Below are 24,601 nucleotides of genomic sequence, written 5' to 3' on the forward strand. Positions count from 1 at the left end.
ATTCCAAAATGCTGGGCTTGAAGAGCAAGCGTTAAACCTACAGTTGTAAACTGGTACAGGGAAAAGAGTCAAAAATTTCTTCAGAGAGCCTTTAAAAGGTTTAAAAAATATTGGGATGGGGGGTACTGATCGGTATTGCCTGATAAACAAGAGACAGAAAAACTTTTATTGACTCTAGACAAATGGTTTAAATGCAGAATGGCTATCAATAAAAAACTCTACACGTTTCATGAGCCTCCCTTCCTTTTCTTTCTCCTCCTGTCTTTATGTGCTACCAGCAGCAGAAAGCGTTAGTTGGAGGTGGGAATGCAGTGAGGTGTAGGCAAGGAGGAGGGTGTGGGAAGGAGGTGATAAAGAATAAAGGACAGCACAGGCAGAAAGACAGGGTGGTGGAGGGGAGCCAGGAGAAAGCCCATCAGACCCGGTCTGGGCAGCACTGTGCAGAAAGGAGGTGCCTGGTCTCCATCACCAGCAATATGCCCTGCAGAAGAGGATAATTAGATAACCGACCACTCTCACCTCACGTTTACTACTGTTTTAAAACCACATTTTCCCCTAAGAAAAGAGTGGGGGGGAAAAGTTGAAGAGGAAAATCACATTAGGAGCCAGTCCAGCCTGATTTGGCACTGTTGTCATAAATACCAAGAGGCAGAGGCACTCCTCCTGCCTGGAGCTGATCAAGCTACAGAAAAGACAGCTATTACTGATGGCTTAAACCAGAGCAAAGGCATTTGGTATATGGGAACTCATGACTCTGGAAAGAACCATTTCCCATTAATTTTCAATTTGAAGGAGTAATATTATTCATCATTTTTATTATTATTTAGAGGTATGAGGTCTTAACTAGAATTTTATGATCCTTGCTATGATTTATCATTATTTTTTAATTTAATGAACACTTAGAAAGTATTTCCTATGTGCCAGACACCGTTTTAAGTGCTTTGCAAATAGAAACTCCATGTGACAATCCTATAGAGGAATTACTCTTAATTTGACTTTAACTCGACTTTTGCAAGCATTCATTGTAACCCAGAACCAGCATATTTTCTCCAACAAATTCCATATAGTACAAACTTTAATTTTAATAAGACTAATTAAATTTTTTTAAGTCTAGAGATTTAACTTCTTTTACACACCATTTACAGTTCAAGTCCTAATAAAAACCTTTTGGAGGTGGTACACTGGTTTAAAAAAAGTCATCAGTGAAATCATGCAAAAATATCTAACAAATAATAACTGAAGTGAAATGAAAACAAAAGCATTATTTTTTACAGAGAAAGCAAATTTTAAGGAAAGAAACTTTTAGAAACAAAATGTACGTGTGTGTGTGTGTGTGTATGCCAAACTGAATTACAAAATTTTTTTTCTGCACTTAAATTCTGGTACAAATCTATTTACAAATATAAAAATAAGAATAAGTAATTTGAGGGAATAAAGAAACATATCATGAAGAACCAAAAGTAGAAAAAGCAAAAGTAAGAAGTGATAGGCAATATGCTCTACCAGTGTAACATCTGTATCCCCAAGTAGTGAAGAAAAACATTTTTCTTAGTTTGTGGTAGAAAAGTTCTATTTTTATCCTTTTTAATAGAGTGTAATGAATGATGAATTTTCTTAATTGACTCGGCAGCCTTTGTCAAATAGCATCTTATGAAATTATGAGCTTGGAAGAGGACCTCTTCATTAAGCAAGCTCATCATTTCTGTAACATTTCAGTCAGGGAAGAATTAATGGTGGCCAGGCAGCATTCTATCTTCGTCTTGTGGATCATATAAAACTGTATCTATGTAATGGTAAAACACTGTCCTTAAAATAATTTCACAAAAGTCAGAAAAATAATAGAATTTTCACACACACACACACACACACACACACACACACACACACAAACGCATACTGGTGATCTCAAATGTCTTAAAAGCTAGTTAAGAAACACTTCTTCAGAAAACATGGCATTTTATGCATCTGTTTTAAGTACTAATAGTTCCTATAAAAGATTTTACACATATTAGGCAGAGTCCCTAGAGGTCAAAGAAAAGGGTAGAAGTTTAAGTCTGGTCAGAGACCTATCAAAGACACACAATGTAATCACTGCTGTAAGTGATACAACTTAGGTTGATTACAAGGTATACTTAATAATGGAGTACGATATCATACATGAATTGCCATATGGCAATAGGAAAGAGCTTATTAGGGCAGTTAGCTGTAGATAGTCGGTTTGCCTCTGGCTTATGTGGTTATGGAAAGAACTGGAGAGTTAGAAAAACATTCAGAGACCCAGAAATAAAGAAGCCAAGTATGAGAAAAGAGGGAGAGAAACTGAATAGGAGACATAGATTAATACTGCCAAGATTTGTACCCACATTTAACTATTATTTCTCAGTATGTTCTGAAAATTTCTCCTTCATGCTTTAGAACTTAGTGTTGATTTGAGGAAAAAATTACTTCCCTTCTAATCTAAATGTATTCTGCTGGCTGGCTAACAGACTGAGGCAGTATAGGATTTACAGTTGTATCACTGTTGTTAAACCAGAATGCTTAAAGAAGACATTCCACTGTCCCAGTGTGATTTAAAAACAACTCTGATAACATATTTCTGGCGAAGTTTTCTTTTTTTATGACCGTCATTAGATGGCATTTTATGTGTGTAAAGTTTTGGGGGTAATATTTTTTTCCCTGTACACTTATATTCACTTAAAGACAACACAACAATTGTAAAGTCACAGTTTTACTGGGCTTCATTTAGAGAATACTGATATAACCTGAAGATGATCCAGGTCTGGTTGTTAGGATTAGGGTTGGCAAAGTGTTGTACTGTTTAAGATATATGACTGAAAGATAAGGATGACTTTTAGTATCTGGAATAGTGTTGGGGTGGGGGGTATGTTCTATTAGGAACTATTCTGAAACCTTGTAGGCTTCAGCATATCAGCATTTCTCAAGTGTCTAGTATGTCTTGTTTCAATCACCTCAATTCTTAATCAGAAATATAAATTTCAAAACTGTGAATTTAACCACATCCTTGCACAAAATTTTGGAGAATATATTACACATTCATCTTGAATAAATGGCATGTTTTAATAAATAAATACAACTTAAATGAGGTCTTAGTTGCAGAGCTAAAACGTTTATGATTAAAAACTTCTTATATGTCATATATTTTGGAAGCATTTTAACATTCACTGTAAATACTTTTTTTTTTATTAAAGATTTATTTATTTATTTGAGAGAGAGAGAGGATACAGAGGCAGCAGGAGGAAGGGCAGAGGTAGAGAGAGAATCTCAGACTGCATGCCCAGCATGGAGCTGGAAGTGGGACTCGATCTCATGACCCTGAGATCATGACCTGAGCCGAACTCAAGAGTCGGACGCTTAATCGACTGAGCCACCCAGGTGCCCCCACTGTAAATACTTCTCATTAGAAAGTAGATACAGGCATATCTCAGAGATATTGTGAGTTTGGTTCTAGACTACTGCAATAAAGCAAGTCAAATTAATTTTTTGCTTTCCCCATGGTGCATATAAAAGTTGTGTTTACACTATAGTCTATTAAGTGTGCAAAGCATTATGTCTAAAAAATGTATATACTTAAATAAAAAATATCTTATTGCTAAAAAATGGTAATTAACCATCATCTGAGCTTTCATCAAGTCAAAAGCTTTTTGCTGATGGAGGTTCTTGCCTCAATGTTGATGGCTGCTGACTGATCAGAGTGGTGGCTACTGAAGGTTGGGGTGGCTGGGGCAATTTCTTAAAATAGGACAACAATGAAGTCTGCCACATTGATTGACCTGATTTCTCTGTAGCATGTGATACTGTTTGATAGCATTTTACCCACAGAACTTTTTTCAAAGGTGGAGTTAATCCTCTCAAACCCTGCCACTGCTTTATCAACTGAGTTTATGTAATAATCCAAATCTTTCACTGTCATTCCAACACTCTTCCCAGCATTTTCACCAGGACTAGATTCCACCTCAAGAAACCACTTTCTGTGCTCATCCATAAGAAGCAACTCTTCATCCGTTAGTTTTAACATGAGATTGCAGCAATCCAGTCCCATCTTCAGGCTCCACTTCTAAGTCTAGTTCTCTTGCTATTTCTACCACATCTGTAGTTACTTCCCCCACTGAAGTTTTGAACCTTCCATTTTTAAAACAACACAATATTTGCAAAATGCAATAAAGTGAAGTACAATAAAATGAGGTATGCCTGTATTTTGGAAACATTTAAAAGTATTCAAATAAATGAAAAGGTCATCCTTTGTTTTTTGGTTGTTTTCATCCTTTGTTTTGTTACTAAGCTCCAAAACACTACAGGAAGAAGCCATTTGATTGGAAGAAACTTTGGGCACAATTTTAAGAAGAGAGAAAAACAAATCCTGGTCTATGTTAAACACTGAATTTCCAAATACATTAGTTACAGTCCTTTTAGCTATAATATACCAGGATCATATTGGAAATCACCGGTTTCTTACAGCTCATAAGCCCTATTGTATTTAAAAGCTGTATAATAAATTCTGGACATAGCCATACAAATGACTGAAATTATATTCCCTGTTTGTTAAAAAAGAACCAGGAAATAAACAAAACTGAGTTGCATGCCATAAAATAAAAAACAAAAAACAAAACAAAAAAAAACAATGTCCCATTTGTATTGGGTTAAGAATAATGGGTGGTTAATTCTCAGTCTAGGTCTCAGGTCATTCGAAAGTAGTTCTGGATTCATAAGCAGAGAAATTCAAAGTTATAACTGGATCAACACATCTCTCAGTAATTAATAGAACAAAAGAAGAACATATATAGAAGGTCTGAACAACATTATCAATACCAACATGACCCAAGACATTTATGGAACATTATACCCAATAACAGGAGAATAAATATTCTTCTTATGTGCACATGGAATATTCACCAAGATAGATCATATCAGGACTAAAAAATAAGCTTTAACCAAATTAAATAAATAAAAATAACAAAGTATGTTCTTGGACCATAATGGAACTGGTAATAAATAACAACAAAAAAGGATAATCCCAAATATTTGGAAAATAAGCAACAGACTTCTAAATAACCCATGGTACAAAAAAAAAAAAAGCTTTTAAAATATCCTGAGGTGGAGAAAAATGAAATATACCATGTTAAAATTTCAGGGATGCAGCTAAAGCAGTGCTTAGAAGGAAACTTATAGTATTAAATTCTTATACTATAAAAATTAATTCTGAAATCATTAATCTGGGCTTCCACTTTCAATAACTTAAAAGACAAGAGCAAAATAAATCTAAAGTAGTCAGAGGGTAGGAACTTTTAAGGTAAGAGCTAAGCCAATGAAATGGAAAACAGAGGGAAGAGAGAAATCAATCAAATCTAAAGTTGGTTCTTTGAAAACATTAATAAAGTTGATAAACTTCTATGCAGATAAGAGGTAACATAAAAATTACCCATAGCAGGAACACATGCACACACACACACATATATTAACTATAGACACCACAGAAATTAAAAGGATAATAAGGAAATCAGGGGTGCCTGGGTGGCTCAGTCGGTTAGGTGTCTGCCTATGGCTTGGGTCATGATCCTGGGGTCCTGGGATCAAGTCCCATGTGGGGCTCCCTGCTCAGCTACCATCAGCATGCTACCAGAGACCTCACGCCATATATATATTGGGCTGCAATATACACTCACCCATACTCTTTGAACATGGCTGTTACATAAAGCTACATTTCAGCTTAAATGTAATAATACCTTTTAGTCCACAAATTCTCCATTTTGAGCAAAAGAATATTACAAGAAAATGACGAGACTGAAATATTCAGTCAAAAGTGTTTCTCTAATCTGGTCATTTGACAGAAAAGAGAACAGTTATATCTTGCCTAAGTTGTTCTGGTGAACACATGCTACTTCCATATAGAAACAATTTCCTTTTCTAAGGAATTACAGATTATCTATTTATTTAAAAGTTCTAAAATATTCTTAGATTTTAGAGGTAAAATACATTTTGTTACACTGTAAATGTTAAAAACAGATTTTTCTTCATGTTACATCTTCTTGCTATATCCTCCATTTTCCTTAATTCCTCAAATACTACTGACAATCGTTCAAAACCACCTTTAAAGTGTTTGTTTTCTGGATGTTGACATATGTGCTCATTAAGAGTAATTAAGTACATTCTTATTTTTGCCCTCACATTTTTTGTGTCTCATAAAATCAATTTATGATCAATAGAGACTACTGAGAAAATAAACACCATCCAATATTCCCTCAGAGATAACCACTGTTAATATTGCTTCCAGTCTAATTTTCATGTAAAAACATCTATAATTTTGGAACATAGAACATATTTTGGAACATAATCTAGGAACACTGAATTTTCACTTAAAAAATATCATAAGCATCATTTGTTGGGATTACATAGTCCACAAATACATTACTTAAGTATGGCATACTATTTCATCAAATGGATTTATTTATCCTATTATTATTTCCTTTAATATTAGAAATGTAGTAGTTCTCACTTCATATCATAAATAACACTGTGATAAACATCTTTATACCCAGACCTCTCTGCTCCCTGAGTCCCTTAAGATGTCTATTGGCTTAACAGTAGAATCATGAGTCAAGGAGCCCAACTTCATCAGGCATGTGACTCCCTTTCCCAACTGTCTCCTAAAATGGTTATATCAACCGCAACTAAATTTCCTCTAATACTTATCAATCTAAACAAAAACTGTATTTTGTTGTTTAATTTGTAATTTTTTAAATATCTGAATAGTTGAAACCTTTTCACTATATGTATTGGCTACTGTTTTTTTTTTCCTATGTATTTTGGTTCATTTTATTTTTCTACTTTGTAGGTTAAATGACAGAAAAGTTATTTAGTTTTCTTACTAAATTTAAGGGTTTATTATAAAGAGTAGAATTTTGCTTTTAATTCTATATATATTATCTTTCTACATGTTGCAACTTTTTAAAAAACAAGTTTGTCTTTGCATTGAATTTTATTGGAAAGAAATTTTGTAGTCAGATTTCAAACTTACCTTCTGAAATGTCTTTCACCGCAATATTTCTTAGAAAATCCATGGTCACTGAAAGATTGGTTCAAGCATGTGTTTATGTATGTTTTCTACTAATTATTTAGAGTTTTAATTTTTTTAATGTGTACTTACAGGTTGTTTCTCAAAACTGAAAATTTTCCATTTTGAATAATCAGTTCCTTATATAATTAATCTTTCCTTTTGTTTTTACCTCCTTCTCATGCATCCATCCATTCAGAAATATTTCCTGAATGCTCACCATGTACCAGGTTCTAATAAGGAGGTATGTGGGATAAATTAATGAACAAGACAGACAAACTCCTAGCTGTCATAGATTTTACACACCAAAATTCACAGCTTTTATAATTAAATGTCTTACTAATATAGTCTTTCAATGCTTTTGTTCCAAAGTATTTTTATTTTACTATTGTGATTCTTGTATTCCTTTTATTAAACGACTATATCATTTTATTTTAGCTGTCTCTTTTAAGGTTGGATTTTGTCTATAAACCCAATTGAGAATCTTTGTCTTTTATTAGGAGAGCTTAAAGCATTTAAGTGTACCTAATTTTGACAGTACTTATCATTTTGTTTTACACTTTCTTTGCATGCACTTGTTATTTGCTTTTGTTATTCTTCTACCTTAGTGAGTCTTATAAGTCAGGTAACTGTGCTTTAGCACATAGAAGTTAGTAACAACGAACATTGTGAGTATTTACACTGTGCCAAGTACTATGCTCTACAGGACTTTTTTTTTTTTCCATTTACACCTCACAATTCTATTGCATAGTTACTAATTTATAGGAATTTTATAAGACAAAATATTCTTCAGTTATTAGAAACATCAATGAAATAGTATATTTGATTTCTTCTGTGCTAATAAATTATGTAAACTTTTGGACTTCTTTCCCACTTTGAATTATTTACTAGAGTTAAGTAGATCTAAGATCCAAAAATGTTTTAATTACTTTGACTTACTTCAGATGATTATTTTTGACCTCCATTCAGTTGTACGTACCTAACCATATCTTACCGGTTATATTGCTTTCTAGCAGTCTTTTAAGACTTGCTTTCCTCTGGCCTGAATTATTAATTTTTACTCACTTTTCAGTGTGAAGAGCATATTTTTACCTGCAAAGGCATGTGGATGGTACTTATCCTAAACTTATGCATGTGTGACTCGGCACAACGTTTCCTTTTTGGCCTTTGTCTACTTAATATTCATCATTACTTTGTCAGTACAGATTCTATTTCTTCTGTTTCATCAATTAACTACACTGTTGTGGGCCTTGGGCTCCCCAGGACGCTTGATTATTCCATTTCCTCCTTAGCAGACTTGTTTCTGACCACTATCCGTAAGACTCCTCTGATTCCAGGCCTTGTACCACCTGCTTGGTCTTTATTGTTATCTGATCACCATGAGTTTGGCTCATGGTCCAAGCTAACAAATAGGACTTTTGAGTGCCTGAATTTTCTACCACACTCCAAGTCCTAGTCAAATTAGAGTAGGAATATAGGCTCAAGAGTTCAAAGCCTCCAAGACTTCAAAGATTCTTGGTAGCTGGTTGATCTAAATATGCGTTTGTAAGCTGTGATTTCCTCATCTACATAATGGGGATAATAGTACCTATCCTAATGTGTTGTGAAGATACATAAAATAATTTATGTAAAGCCTTTAGAACAATGCCTAGCCCACAGGAAACAATAAATATTAACAATTATTGATCATTATTTCAAATAATTTATTATTCTTCCCCATAATTTTTAATCATGATAATTCTTCCTATAGAAATGAAAAAAAATTATTTTCAAAGGGAGTAATACTCAAGCGGTAATAAGACAAGGTATCATTACATTTGATGTATAACATACCATTCACTGAAAAGAAAAGAATATTTCAATCATTAGCTGTGTTTAGAATAGAAAGCTATTTGTTTAAACTGTTGAGACACAGAATTTTTAAGGTGGGTAACTATAGTGACTTTGATGACTAAGAATTATGTTTTTTATCATATATTTATACATCAAATATAGGTTTAAAAACTTAGTAGTCATACATAATTACACTCTGATATGTGTTAGAATATGCTATGATATATTTTAAAATTATATCACAAAATTTACCAGATTATTAATCAGTAACCAAGAAACTCCCCCAATTAAATACTATAAACTACCACAGCAAAACAACTGCTAATCCAGAAAATAGGAAATAAGGGAAATGGAAGATGTATAATAAACATTTGGGAGATATGAAATTTATCCCATGAGTGTTGTAAAGAGCTCATAATTTAAGAATGCCAAAGCCCAAGTGTGTTATGAGGGTCTTTCCTCAAAAGTGACATTAATTGCATATCCCACAGATGCTTATTATGTATTCTATTTATATCAAAGTATAAAATGTAGTTGAAAATATACAGGTTCAATATATTTAAGGGTGATAATAAAACACAGTTACTCTGGCCCAGCAAAAATTATTATTTTTAAACTTCAATTTTTGGTCTCTCTGTAAAATAGTATTATGGTATTAAATGAAAATGGTATTCAATCTTTATACTTGAATCTCTTGTGATAAAGAGTCTTTTGGACTGAAACAAGTACATATTCACGGATGGAACTGTGACACTGTATTTTAGAGGTTTTTGCATAAAAATAACCCCTAAGTGATGAAATCACAGGACATTCTTATTCTCATACTAAAAATGAAAATGCCAAAAAAAAAAAAAAAAAAAGAGCAACTCTTAGGAATTACCTGGGAAAGTTGGAAATAATGTAGTCAATGTTTACTTTGGATATTAATCAGTATGCATTGACAGGCCCCTATGGAACTTAATTTTTTATAAGTCTAATACCCATCAATAATTGGCAAACAAAAGACAACTCAAAATATTTGAATTAAAGCAAGAGAAACTTTGATTGAAGTGCAACAAGAGTAATCTTTCATAAAGTTAATGAAAAACAGTGTAAATTACTGTTAGAAATATTATTTTATAATATCACTTACATTGAACATTTAACTTCAAATTAATTTTGTTTAAACTAAAAAGTTGATTGATTTAACATTTTGTAAGAGAAAAACCAGCTACAATTATCCAGGGGATAATGTACTTAGGTACATAAAATAATAGCATTAATAAGCAAATTATTATAGATCTCATGGGTAATTATTCTCATATTTCAAGATAAATATTATCAATTTTATCAGCTAATTTGGAATGAATTTAGCCAATATTAGTATAATTAATATTTTTACACTAATTATTAATTCTAATTTTGTTAAATGAATTTATTAGCAAAATGCAACAAATATGTTTGTATATGGTGTATCTGCCATATCAGGAGACTTCCACATAATATTCTCTTACAAAAACCAGAACAAAAACTATTTTTAAAAATGGAGTAATTACAAAATCTTTCTCTTAGTGATAATTATAACAGTATAACACAGATTTTTTTAAAAGGTATATTTATTTATTTTAGAGAAAGAAAGCAAGAGACAGCCCATATGCGTGAGAGCAGGGGGAGCGGCAGAGGGAGAGAGAGAATCTCTAGCGGACTTCATACTGAGCGCAGAGCCCAATGGGGAGCTCTATCCCAAGACCCTCAAGTCATGACCTGAACCAAAATCAAGAGTCAGATTCTTAACCGACTGAGCCACCCAGGCGGCCCTATAAAGTAGATTTAAATAAATTTTAATGTACCATACAACTGCTCAAGATTGACTAGAATGAGAAACCTGGACTCAACAGGATTATAATTTCATGTTGCTATCACTTTCCTCACATGTAATAAACACATTATTTATGATTTACTTCCCATTCTACACAAATTGTTAATACTGATAACATTTCCCACTGACATATTCATTACTGACATTTTTATCATATCGTTTCCTAATCTGTTACAGTATTTTGGTATACAAGAAAATATTTGTTTGAAAACTAAAATTCTGTAAAAAAACAGTTGGCATACAAAAGCACATTTCAGATGACATAGTTATGGATTCTGATGTCATCCTAAAGAAGAATAATTTTTACTAACTGAAAATTGATTATTTTATAGTTGTCCACTTGAGGCTAAAGTACTCAAAATGCAAACTCATTGTTTTTAAGTATTAATATTGAATGTCAGCCTAAATTACCAACTTTCTTCCAGCAGGAATGGATAGTAGCATCAGCAATTATTTAGATGAATATTACTTGTATGACATAAAACCAAATAAATATTTCAATTCATTTCCATAAGGTACAAACCTACAATATTTTTTTTTAGCTTTAAGGACACAAAATTATTGTGACAAATTGCTGTAATCTGTTTCTAGAAGTTTATTCCTCAACTTCTATACTGACTCTTTAGAAGCACTCGTCTAAAAGACAGCTGTTATGTTTCCACTTAAGTAGAAGCTCATATGCTTTGGTGAAGAAAACACAGAAAGCCAGAGGTGGAACGGTTCATGAAACACATAGTGCATCATATTCACAGAGCCGTGACATCCTAATTGAGTAATGGTAATGCCAGATAATGATAACAAAAGTACTGCCAAACATATCTTGAATGCTTACTACATACTAAGCACTATGATTTTTGCATATTATGATTGAATTCTCATAGGCACCCTATGAAGTAGGTACCATTATTTTTAATCTCCATTTCATAAATGAAGAAATCAAGGATCAAAGTGGTTAAACAGATCTGTTTCATTTCAGAGCCTGTGCTTCTAACTGCTATTTCATATTATGCTCATATTTTTCTTTGGCCCCCAAAGATTCTAACAGTCATCAACAGGAAATATACAGATGAGTAGTACAACTGAAGGTAGCATAAAGACAAAGAAAAATTCAACCACATGTACCCCACAAATAGAAATAATACCATCAAATTTAAGTGGAGTAAACTCCTTTAACTATAGTAGAGACCAACTAAGAGAATGAATGACTTCTTCAAAGATTAAAATAATATGTATATTTTTAGTTAATGCAGAGGAGATTCTATACTAAAATAATGGGATAAATGAGTCAGCTATGGTTACTGCAAGCCTACTGCTGAAAAATAAAGTTGCAAGGATTAAGAGTGATTATGTCATGGATCATGGAATTTTATTGGGAAGGTGCTGGTGGGATGTCAAAGAAGCTCTATGAATCATGAAGAGAAAGCTGATGGAAACTAATGTCTGAAAAGGAAACTGGAGCACAATGGTTTATAAATCATCTTACCCAAGCCCATGCCACCACCACTGCAATGTAAAGCACCAGCTCAAAGAGGTAATAAACAATAAAGCATTTCAAAGAAATGACAAATATGTCCAACATTAATTTCTTTCCCCAGTATTTAAGACCAACATCTAGAGTTTAGTAAACAATTTTTGAGGGTGTAAAATGGGCTTTTGTATTTGAATAAATCATTTTTTTGAGTGCACAGTGGAGAGGAATACAGAATTCATCTATTCATCTCCTGACCTTGCCAATAGCTGTTTTAAAGTAAATTTTTATGACTATAATCACAAACACATTAGCCAGACTTTTAAGTGTAAATGATGACTCATTAATAACTTACAGTACTGCCCAATACGCATGTTACCCACATTCTCATTTACAGTAGGAATGATGGAGCTGATCTCAATGATGAAGTCAAGCTTAAGTCATAGAAATGAAAATAAGCATCATTAAAACCAAAAAGCAGACATCTTTAATCACAGTTCAGGGCTTCCAAAGAAGAAAGAAAGCTGAATTACAATTAGTGAAAGACTGTCACATGAGAACATAAAGAAAACACTCAATGATATGCTTTTCTTTGGGCTAAATAAACAGTCTCTGCTCTGGTCTGAAACCTTTGACTTATTTGAAATTCTTTGTAATTCAAATAATGAATTCATATTTACTGAGCATTTATTACATATATCTTAATATCTTCTCAATTTTCCATGTTCTACCTGAGGGATGGAATTGCAGAATATATCTACCAAGGAAATGCCCAGCACTAGCTATAAATGTTATATTGTTTCAATATATAGGATCCTTTTATTATCTGTAGCACTACACAACCAATTCATATTTATTAAAACTGCAGTCTTTCGGGGGGAGGAGCAAGACGGCAGAGGAGTAGGAGACCTGGATTTAATTTGGTTCCAAGAATTCAGCTAGATAGGGATCAAACCATTCTGAACACCTACAAACTCAACAGGAGATGGAAGAAAAGAACAGCAACAACTCTGAACAGAAAAGCGACCACGTTCTGGAAGGTAGTACGTGCGGAGAAGTGAATCCGAGGCGATATTCGGGAAGATAGATGGCGGGGAGGGGGCCTCTGTCAGCCACTCTGGCAAGTGATAGAGCCGCAGAGCACGAAATCGGAACTTTTATAAGTCGGCTCCGCTAAGGGAAGTCGCTCCAGTGGCTAAGCGGGGAGTGGAACCCTCGCTGGGACAGTGTGGTCTCAGGACCCTCTGGGTCACAGAAAGACCGGAGGTGCCTGAGTGCGGCAGAGCTCCCAGGTATGGGAGCGGGGAAGCCAGCTGCAGAGATGGAGCGGAGGAGTGGGCTCTCAGCTCGGGGTTGCCATAAACCACAATCCGCGGCACAGTCGGGCCACTGCTCCTCCAGCAGGGACCCAACAAGTGGCAGATCCGGGGAGACTCCCCATTTTCCCCTGGGAGGAGTGGCACGGGAGCGCACTGCAGGGATCTGCTGGGTTTAGAGACTCCACAAGGGGTCGTGTACCAGAGATAGAAATGCTCAGTCACAGGCCAGGTGAGCACCGAATGCGGCCAGGGAGACGGGAGTGATTGACTGCTTTTCTTTGGGGGAGCAATGAGGAGTGGAGCCCAGAGTTCTCAGCTCCTCCCAGGCCGAGATTGGGAGGCCGCCATTTTCACTGTCGTCCTCCAAAGCTGTACCAAAAGTTTGAAGGGAATGAAAGCTCCCAAGAGCAAACCTGAGCGGATTACTTAGCCCGGACCCGGCAAGGGCGGAGCACTTCCCCCTCCAGCAAAGACATTTGGGAACCATGGCAACAGGCCCCTCCCCCAGAAGATCAGCAAGAATTGCCAGCCAAGACCACGTTTACCCATCAATGGCAACGGCTGAACTCCAGCACTAGGGGAATACTGCACATAGAATTCATGGCTTTTTTTCCCCCTGATTCTTTAGTCTTTCAAAGTTAATTTTTTTTAACTTTCTTTTTTTTTTAAATTTTTCTCTTTCCCTTTTTCAACCAACATCTTATGAATCCCTTTTTTAAAAAATCTTTTTTATTTTTCATTTTTAGAGTCATATTCTATCCCTTCATAATAGTTAACCTTATTTTTGGTGTATATATATATATATATATATGTTGTTCTCTCTTTAAAATTTTGGGATACAGTTTCTTCTTACAGACCAAAACATACCCTATCTCTAGTTAGTTTATGGCTTTGTTCTAGTCTCCTGCCTGATCACATATGCTCCTTTTTTTTTTAATCCTCTTCTTTCTTTTTTCAACCAGCTTATCAATTCCTTTTATAAAATATTTTATACTTTTCATCTTTACAGTCATATTCTATCCCTTCATCGTACTGACCCCTATTTTTGTACATATGTAAGTTTTTCTTTCTTTAAAATTTGGGAGGCACTTTCTTCTAACAGACCAAAATACGCCCAAAATCTAGTGTGTGGCACTGATCTATAAACCAACCTGATCATATTTGATCATATTCTGGTCTTTTTTTTGTTTGTTTGTTTGTTTTTATCTTTTCCTTTTTTCTTTCTTTCCCTTTCTTTTCCCCCAGTTTCAGGTCTCTTCTGATTTGTTTAGTGTATATTTTTCTGGGGATGTTGTTACCATGTTAGCATTTTGTTCTCTCATTCATCTATTCTCCTCTGGAAAAAATGACAAGACGGAAAAAAAATCACCTCAAAAAAAAAGAACAACAGACAATACCGACTGCCAGGGACTAATCAATGCGGCCATTACTAAGATGTCAGAACTAGAGTTAAGAATGATGATTTTTTTTTTTTAAAGATTTTATTTATTTGAGAGAGAGAATGAGAGAGAGAGAAAGGTCAGAGGGAGAAGCAGGCTCCCTGCTGAGCAGGGAGCCCGATGTGGGACTCGATCCCAGGACTCCAGGATCATGACCTGAGCTGAAGGCAGTCGCTTAACCAACTGAGCCACCCAGGTGCCCAAGAATGATGATTTTAAAGATATTAGATGGGCTTGAAAAAAGCATGGAAGACATCAGAGAAACTCTTTCTGTAGAAATAAAAGAACTAAAATCTAACCAAGTCGAAATCAAAAAGCCTATTAATGAGGTGCAATAAAAAAATGGGGGCACTAACTGCTAGGATAAATGAGGCAGAAGAGAGAATTAGTGATATAGAAAACCAAATGATGGAAAATAAAGAAGCTGAGAAAAAGAGAGATAAACAACTACTGGATCACGAGGGCAAAATTCAAGAAATAAGTGATACCATAAGATGAAACAATATTAGAATAACTGGGATTCAAGAAGAAGAAAGAGAGAGAGAGGCAGAAAGTATATTGGAGCAAATTATAGCAGAGAACTTCCCTAATTTGGGGAAGGAAACAGGCATCAAAATCCAGGAGGCACAGAGAACCCCCCTCAAAGTCAATAAAAATAGGTCAACACCCCGACATCTAATAGTAAAACTTACGAGTCTCACAGACAAAGAGAAAATCCTGAAAGCAGCTCGGAAGAAGAGATATGTAACCAACAATGGTAGAAGCATTAGACTGGCAACAAATCTAACCACAGAGACCTGGCAGGCCAGAAAGGACTGGCATGATATCTTCAGAGCACTAAATGAGAAAAATATGCAGCCAAGAATACTATATCCAGCTAGGCTGTCATTGAAAATAGAAGGAGAGATAAAAAGCTTCCAGGACAAACAAAAACTAAAGGAATTTGCAAACACGAAACCATTCCTCCAAGAAATATTGAAAGGGGTCCTCTAAGCAAAGAGAGAGCCTAAAAGTAACATAGACCAGAAAGGAACACAGACAATATACAGTAACAGTCACCTTACAGGCAATACAATGGCACTAAATTCATATCGTTCAATAGTTACCCTGAATGTAAATGGGCTAAAAGCCCCAATCAAAAGACACAGGCTATCGGATTGGATAAAAAAACAAGACCTACTGATATGCTGCCTGCAAAAGACTCATTTTAGACCCAAAGACACCTCCAGATTGAAAGTGAGGGGGTGGAAAACCATTTACCATGCTAATGGACACCAAAAGAAAGCTGGGGTGGCAATCCTTATATCAGACAAAATAGATTTTAAAACAAAGACTGTAATAAGAGATGAGGAAGGACACTATATCCTACTTAAAAGGGTCTACCCAACAAGAAGATCTAACAATTATAAATATCTATGCCCCTAACATAGGAGCAACTAATTATATAAGCCAATTAATAACAAAAGCAAAGAAACACATCGACAATACAATAATAGTGGGGGACTTTAACACCCCCTCACTGAAATGGACAGATCATCTAAGCAAAAGATCAACGAGGAAATAAAGGCTTTAAATGACACACTAGACCAGATGGACTTCACAGATATATTCAGAACAGTCCATCCCAAAGCAACACAATACACATTCTTCTCTAGTGTCCATGGAACATTCTCCAGAATAGATCACATCCTAGGTCACAAATCAGGTCTCAACTGGTACCAAAAGACTGGGATCATTCCCTGCATATTTTCAGACCACAATGCTTTGAAATTATAACTAAAACACAGGAGGAAAGTTGGAAAGAACTCAAATACATGGAGGCTAAAGAGCATACTACTAAAGAATGAATGGGTCAACGAGGAAATTAAAGAAGAATTAAAAAAATTCATGGAAACAAATGAAAATGAAAACACAACTGTTCAAAATCCTTGGGATGCAGCAAAGGCAGTCCTAAGAAGAAAGTATATAGCAATACAAGCCTTTCTCAAAAAACAAGAAAATCTTAAAAACACAACCTAACTACACCTAAAGGAGATGGAGAAAGAACAGCAAATAAAGCCTAAACCCAGCAGGAGAAGAAAAATAATAAAGATCAGAGCAAAAAATCAATGAAATAGAAACCAAAAGAAGAGTAGAACAGATCAATGAAACTAGGAGCTGGTTCTCTGAAAGAATTAACAAGATTGATAAACCCCTGGCCAGACTTATCAAAAAGAAAAGAGAAACAACCCAAATAAATAAAATCATGATTGAAAGAGGAGCGATCACAACCAACACCAAAGAAATACAAACAATTATAAGAAAATATTATGAGCAACTCTATGCCAGCAAATTAGATAATCTGGAAGAAATGGACGCATTCCTAGAGATGTATAAACTACCAAAACTGAACCAGGAAGAAATAAAAAACCTGAACAGACCCATAACCACTAAGGAAATTGAAGCAGTCATCAAAAATCTCCCAACAAACAAAAGCCCAGGGCCAGATGGCTTCCCAGGGGAATTCTACCAAACATTTCAAGAAGAATTAATACCTATTCTCCTGAAACTGTTCCAAAAAATAGAAATGGAAGGAAAACTTCCAAACTCATTTTATGAGGTCAGCAATACCCTGATCCCAAAACTTGACAAAGACTCCATCAAAAATGAGAATTACAGACCAATATCCCTGATGAACATGGATGAGAAAATTTTCACCAAAATACTAGCCAATAGGATCCAACAGTACAGTAAAAAGATTATTCACCACGACCAAGTAGGCTTTAACCCTGGGTTGCAAGTTTGGTTCAACATCCACAAATCAATCAATGTGATACGATACATTAATAAAAGAAAGAACAAGAACCATATGATGCTCTCAATAAATGGAGAAAAAGGACTTGCAAAGTACAGCATCCTTTCTTGATCAAAACTCTTCAGAGTATAGGGATAGAAGGTACATACCTCAATATCATAAAAGCCAACTATGAAAAACCCACAGTGAATATCATTCTCAATGGGGAAAAACTGACAGCTTTTCCCCTAAGGTCAAGAACACGGCAGGGATGTCCACTATCACCACTGCTATTCAACATAGTACTAGAAGTCCCAGCCACAGCAATAAGACAACAAAATAAATAAAAGGCACCCGAATCGGCAAGGAAGAAGTCAAACTCTCACTCTTTGCAGATGGTATGATACTTTATGTGGAAAACCCAGAAGACTCCACCCCCAAACTGCTAGAACTCATAGAGGAATTCAGTAAAGTGGCAGGATATAAAATCAATGCACAGAGGGCGCCTGGGTGGCTCAGTTGGTTAAGCGACTGCCTTCGGCTCAGGTCATGATCCTGGAGTCCCGGGATCGAGTCCCGCATCGGGCTCCCTCCTCAGCAGGGAGCCTGCTTCTCCCTCTGACCCACTTCCCTCTCTTGCTCTCTATCTCTCATTCTCTCTCTCTCAAATAAATAAATAAAATCTTTAAAAAAAAAATAAAATAAAATCAATGCACAGAAATCAGTGGCATTCCTATACACCAACAACAAGACAGAAGAAAGAGAAATTTAAGGAGTCGATCCCATTTACAATTGCACCCAAAACCATAAGATACCTAGGAATAAATCTAACCAAAGAGGCAAAGAATCTGTACTCAGAAAACTACGGAATACTCATGAAAGAAATTGAGGAAGACACAAAGAAATGGAAAAACGTTCCATGCTCATGGATTGGAAGAACAAATATTGTGAAGATGTCAAAGCTACCTAGAGCAATCTACACATTCAATGCAATCCCTATGAAAATACCATCCACTTTTTTCAAAGGAATGGAGCAAATAATCCTAAAATTTGTATGGAACCAGAAAAGACCCCGAATAGCCAGAGGGATGTTGAAAAAGAAAAGCAAAGCTGGTGGCATCACAATTCCGGACTTCAAGCTCTACTACAAAGCTGTCATCATCAAGACAGTATGGGATTGGCACAAAAACAGACACATATATCAATGGAACAGAAAAGAGAGCCCAGGAATGGACCCTCAACTCTACAGTCAACTAATCTTAGACAAAGTAGGAAAGAATGTCCAATGGAAAAAAGACAGTCTCTTCAACAAATGGTGGTGGGAAAATTGGACAGCCACATGCAGAAGAATGAAACTGGACCATTTCCTTACACCACACACGAAAATAGACTCCAAATGGTTGAAAGAAAATCCTAAAGGAGAACACAGGCAGCAACCTCTTTGACCTCAGCCACAGCAACTTCTTCCTAGAAACATTGCCAAAGGCAAGGGAAGCAAGGGCAAAAATGAACTATTGGGTTTTCATCAAGATAAAAAGCTTTTGCACAGCAAAAGAAATAGTCAACAAAGCCAAAAGACAACCAACAGAATAGGAGAAGGTATCTGCAAATGACATATCAGATAAAGGGCTAGTATCCAAAATCTATAAAGAACTTATTAAACTCAACACCCAAAGAATAAATGATCCAATCAAGAAGTGGGAAGAAGACATGAACAGATATTTTTCCAAAGAAGACATCCAAATGGCCATGAGACACATGAAAAAGTGCTCCACATCGCTCAGCATCAGGGAAATCCAAATCAAAACCTCAATGAGATATCACCTCACACCAGTCAGAATGGCTAAAATTAACAAGTTAGGAAACGACAGATGTTGGCAGGGATGCGGAGAAAGGGGAACCCTCCTACACTGTTGGTGGGAATGCAAGCTGGTGCAGCCACTCTGGAAAACAGTATGAAGGTTCCTCAAAAAGTTGAAAATAGAGCTACCATACGATCCAGCAACTGCACTACCGGGTATTTACCCCAAAGATACAAATGTAGGGATCCAAAGGGGTACATAAACACCATGTTTATAGCAGCAATGTCCACAATAGCCAAACTGTGGAAAGAGCCAAGATGTCCATCGACAGATGAATAGATAAAGAAGATGTGGTGTATATATATACAATAGAATATTATGCAGCCATCAAAAGGAATGCAATCTTGCCATTTGCAACGATGTGGATGGAATTGGAGGGTATTATGCTGAGCGAAATAAGTCAATCAGAGAGGGATATGTATCATATGATCTCAATGATATGAGGAATTCTTGATCTCAGGAAGCAAACTGAGTTTTGCTGGAGTGGTGGAGGGTGGGAGGGGTGTGGTGGCTGAGTGATGGACACTGGGGAGGGTGTGTGCTGTGGTGAGCACTGTGTGTTGTGCAAGACTGTTGGATCACAGACCTGTACCTCTGAAACATATAATACATTATATGTTAAAAAACAAAAAAAGAAGATAGCAGGAAGGGAAGAATGAAGGGGTGGAAATCAGGGGGGGAGAGGAACCATGAGGGCCTATGGACTCTGAGAAACAAACTGAAGGTTCTAGAGGGGAGGGGGCTGACGTGGGGGATGGTTTAGCCTGGTGATGGGTATTAAAGAGGGCACGTACTACATGGAGCACTGGGTATTATACGCAAACAATGAATCATAGAACGCTACATCAAAAACTAATGATGTAATGTATGGTGATTAATGTAACATAATAATAAAAAAAGAAAAAAAACCTGCCATCTTTCTAATTTTCCTACCCACCTTATAAAGTAAGCCACTGAATAAATATACATACAAACACACACACATATCTGAGGAATGGCTCCCTATTCTTCTGCTATATATGTTAAGAGAAGTTATTGGCTGAAGATGATTACCATGTTATGTTCATTGTGAGGAACGTTTATCTTACTTTTAGAAAGCACTTCCCAATAAAATGGAAAGCACATGAATATCCTATAGGTTTGTTTAGGTTTGCAGCTAGCTTCATGTGTGTATGATCTGTGTGACCCTGTACTTCTTAGAATGCTTGGCTTAATGATCTGCTGCTGTCATCTTGAAATTCTTGCTATTTTTTTTTTTTTTTTACAGGGGACATTCATTTTTATTTTGCACTGGGCTCTGTAGATCATGGAACCAATCCTTCGTGAATCCAAATTAAGACTTCACTATTTAATATGTCTAAATGCAGTGTTAGCCTTAGTTTCTTCCCTCGTACAACACTCAACAGGATTGGTGTGAGTATTAGATGAAATATCATATGTGAAAGTAATATGTAAAGTATACCTTCTGTGGAACTGAGACATACAGAAACCACCATTAAGTCATAATTAGATGTAGCTGAAACTTAAACTTTAGTACTTACAACCCATATATCTGTGGTGCGATTTCTAGTCTGTTCAAGTGCATATAAAGCTCAATATCATGCTTCTTCAGTAGATGATCCTGGATCTGGTTGACTTTAGTAACAATAGCAATTGTTGGCCCTAAATCCTGTGGTCTAGCAAAGGGAATGGGAGTCATCAGTGTTTCTTTCCCCTAAAAAGAGAAAAAAATGGAGCATGTGTTACTTCAATATGAAATGAACAAATATATGGACATCATTCTTGAATTTATCAATGGGAGCTAAAGTAAGAACCAATAACTACTTTAATCATCTCATGACACATGCTTAAATGTAGAATCATATGCTGACCATCATACAGATGATTATGCTCATGAAATAAAGGCCAGGAAATGCCTTCTAAAATATTTCCTACTTGTATTCCCTTAACCAGTTTCTCTGGTGACACTGAGTATTTCAAGATAATTTTTCACTACAGGTAGTGGTAGCTGCTAGTCTACTTGTTTATAGTTAGTTTGTCTAATCAGCCATAGGACCTAAATGGAATACTCTGATGACAACATATTTCTTGTGGCATAAAAGTTAAACATGAAACACAGTAAATGAAAAACGTTTTACCTTGAGCTCTCGAAACTATAAAAAAGTTAGGAAATAAAGGAAACTAATATTAGAAAAGAGGTATTTTCTAACTGTCCTTTGATCAATTTAAATAGCTGAGTAGGAAGATTTTTAAACTCTCCAGACCAAAAGTACAGCTGAATTAAAAAAAAAAAAAATCTATGTAGGTCAACTACAACTTTCCTTCTTCCCCTTCCAAATCTCACATTAAGAAAGATATATCTGTACTGCTTGTAATGCTTTCATGTAAACTTCAGCCACCCTCTCAAGTCTGATGTTTTCCCCTAATATATGATGTCTAACCTTTCTTTTTTTTCAAGATTTTACTTTTTTACTTGTCAGAGAGAGAGAGAGAGAGAGAGAATGAGCACAAGCAGGGGCAGTGGCAGGCAGACAGAAGCAGGCTCCCTGCTGAGCAAGGAGCTCAACCAGGGATTCCATCCCAGGACCCCAAGATCATGACCTGAGCCAAATGCAGATGTTTAACTGACTGAGACACACAAGTGTCCCTATGTCTGACCTTTCTTATGTTGAGTCCTCAGTTTCTACCTCTCTCCAATCTTGAGATTTATAGCATCATTCTCTTATGACTGCCTGCCACTCCCTCACTCTACTTCTCCAGCTCAAATTTTTGTTTTTGCTTTGCAAATGCTGCTTTTTCATACAGGTCTGGTCCTAGTTTAATTCTCTACTTGCATGGGATTCCCTGAGTGATCATACTCATATACCAATACCCATTTTCCAAAGACTTCCAAATCTGTATTCATAACCTAGAACCTTCTTGGGTTCTCTCTCATACATTCATGTTGGCAAGGAATCCTGGTTACAAAAGGGTCTCTAATTCAGCAGGCCCACTACTGAGCTATCATCTTCTGCTCAAAAACATGTTCATCATTTCCCCATGCCTACCTTAACCCATCCTCCAATAAGAACACCCACTTTGCCAATTTTAGCTCCTCAGAACCACTTGGGAGACTCTTACTATGTCCCCTCTCCTACAGCTCTACTGTTATAACCTGATTTGGGGTCCTAATCATTTTTTTCCTCCTAACTGGTCTCACTGCCCTTAATTCAGTCTGCTTTTAAATCTAGCTTCCAAAATGCCTGGTGATCCATCTAAAACAGATATTAAATTATGCCCAGTTGCCCTCCTCAGGAAAAACAAAAACAAAAACAAAAGACAAATTCTTGAGCCAGGTCTGTAAGGCCTTCATTATCTGGTCAGCCTCTACTCTCACTGTGCTTCCAGAGATCCTGGGGATGCCATTCTTTGACCTGAAATATCCCCTCCCCAGTGTTTCCACAGAGGAGCTCCCCAGTGTTCATATAGATTTGGCTCAAGCATTAGGTCCTATTTCATCATCTTCTTCTTTACCTCTACAGTATCTGTTTCTACTTCTTTGGTTCCTAAACCATGAGATCTCTAAAAGGAACATCATCTTATCATCACTGGACCACATTCACAGGGACAAAACAAATAAGGTAAAGCTCGGGCACTTGGGTGGCTCAGTTGGTTAAGCAACTGCCTTCTGCTCAGGTCATGATTCTGGAGTCCCGGGATCAAGTCCCACATCAGGCTCCCTGCTCAGCAGGGAGTCTGCTTCTCCCTCTGACCCTCTCATGCTTTTTTTCTCTCTCTCTCTCTCTCATTCTCTCTCTCAAATAAACAAAATCTTAAAAAAAAATAAAGAAGGTAAAGCTCTTGCCCTTGTAGTCTGGAGGGGAAGACTATGCAGAAAAAAATGTAGAAATCCACATAAGAGCAGTGACTAATCAGGCTGGTAGAAAGAAAGAGGAGAGGAAGGGCATGTGTTAGCATTAGGAAAAACTTCCTGGAAGAGGTTCCATCTGTCTTGCCAGGATCATTTCAATTCTTAAAAAGAAATGTAGTCTTTAGTACTTCCTACAGGGTCTGCACCAGCATCTGTAGGTCTGAGGGATGTAAGACCATATTGATTTTTATGGCTCAAGTAGTTTCTGCTAATTTGTATAGACAGAAGAAAAAGATACCTCTATGTTGTGGTAGTTTATTATAAAAATAGTACAACCAAGATACCATTTTCTGATTTTATAATATCAAGTATTCTCTTCAAATGATAGGATGCTATAATTTTTAAAAAATTTTAATTCTTGCTCAATTTTTTTCCAACTGATATTAAATTGAAATAATTTGGGGGGGGGAATTCACGTTAATTTTAAGATACCATTCACATTCAAGAGATAGTGTTTACACTGAAGCCAATTTCCTTTAAAAATGAACAACTCAACTTTTTGCTTATTTTAGTCACGTAGTTTTTATTTACTGAAGAACTTTGTGAGGCTGAATACCATACTGTGTGGGGTGAAGGCACTGAGCTCAGGTAGGATTTCTAACAACCACGTGGGAAACAGATCACTAAACCTAGTCATCTTCTAAGGGTCTTGAATAAACACTATGGAGAGATACTTCTGTAGATACACTTCTGTAGAGATATAATAAACACTTCTGTAGAGATACAATCACTGGCTTTGGAGAGAACTGATCCTAAATTAACCTGTTAAAAAAGGTTTAACTTAATGAAATAATGTAATCGATTTCCAGGACGAAGAGAATTGAGTTGTCACTAAATCAACAGCCTATATGGTCCATTTATCAAATACTGAATAGAGACTCATGTGTAGCTTAAGAACTACAGACTTAAATAAACTGTAGTTTGAAAAGATTTCCCCTGTGCTCAGAATACTTATAACAAAATTTCTTAAATTTAAGAAACTCACAAGTAATGCTCATGATCATTTAAATGGTAAACAGCTTATCTAACAGTGAAACCAAAAGAGAAAATTTTAGTTAATATAAGATATT

General features: G+C 35.9%; 1 protein-coding gene across 5 annotated transcripts in view; it reads right to left on the reverse strand.

The window, feature by feature from the left end:
* TBC1D5 (TBC1 domain family member 5) overlaps nt 1-24,601 on the reverse strand; it is a 581,354-nt gene that overhangs the window by 196,552 nt on the left and 360,201 nt on the right. For all 5 annotated transcript variants that reach the window (XM_025882739.2, XM_025882764.2, XM_025882715.2 and 2 more), the window contains one exon: nt 21,163-21,335. In XM_025882739.2, the coding sequence (XP_025738524.1) occupies nt 21,163-21,335 (173 nt within the window). The remainder of the gene's footprint in view (nt 1-21,162; nt 21,336-24,601) is intronic.

Source organism: Callorhinus ursinus, unplaced genomic scaffold (assembly GCF_003265705.2).
Source record: "Callorhinus ursinus isolate GAN/ISIS: 27379988/994484 unplaced genomic scaffold, GSC_fseal_2.0 scaffold1, whole genome shotgun sequence".
NCBI classification, from domain to species: Eukaryota; Metazoa; Chordata; class Mammalia; order Carnivora; family Otariidae; genus Callorhinus; species Callorhinus ursinus.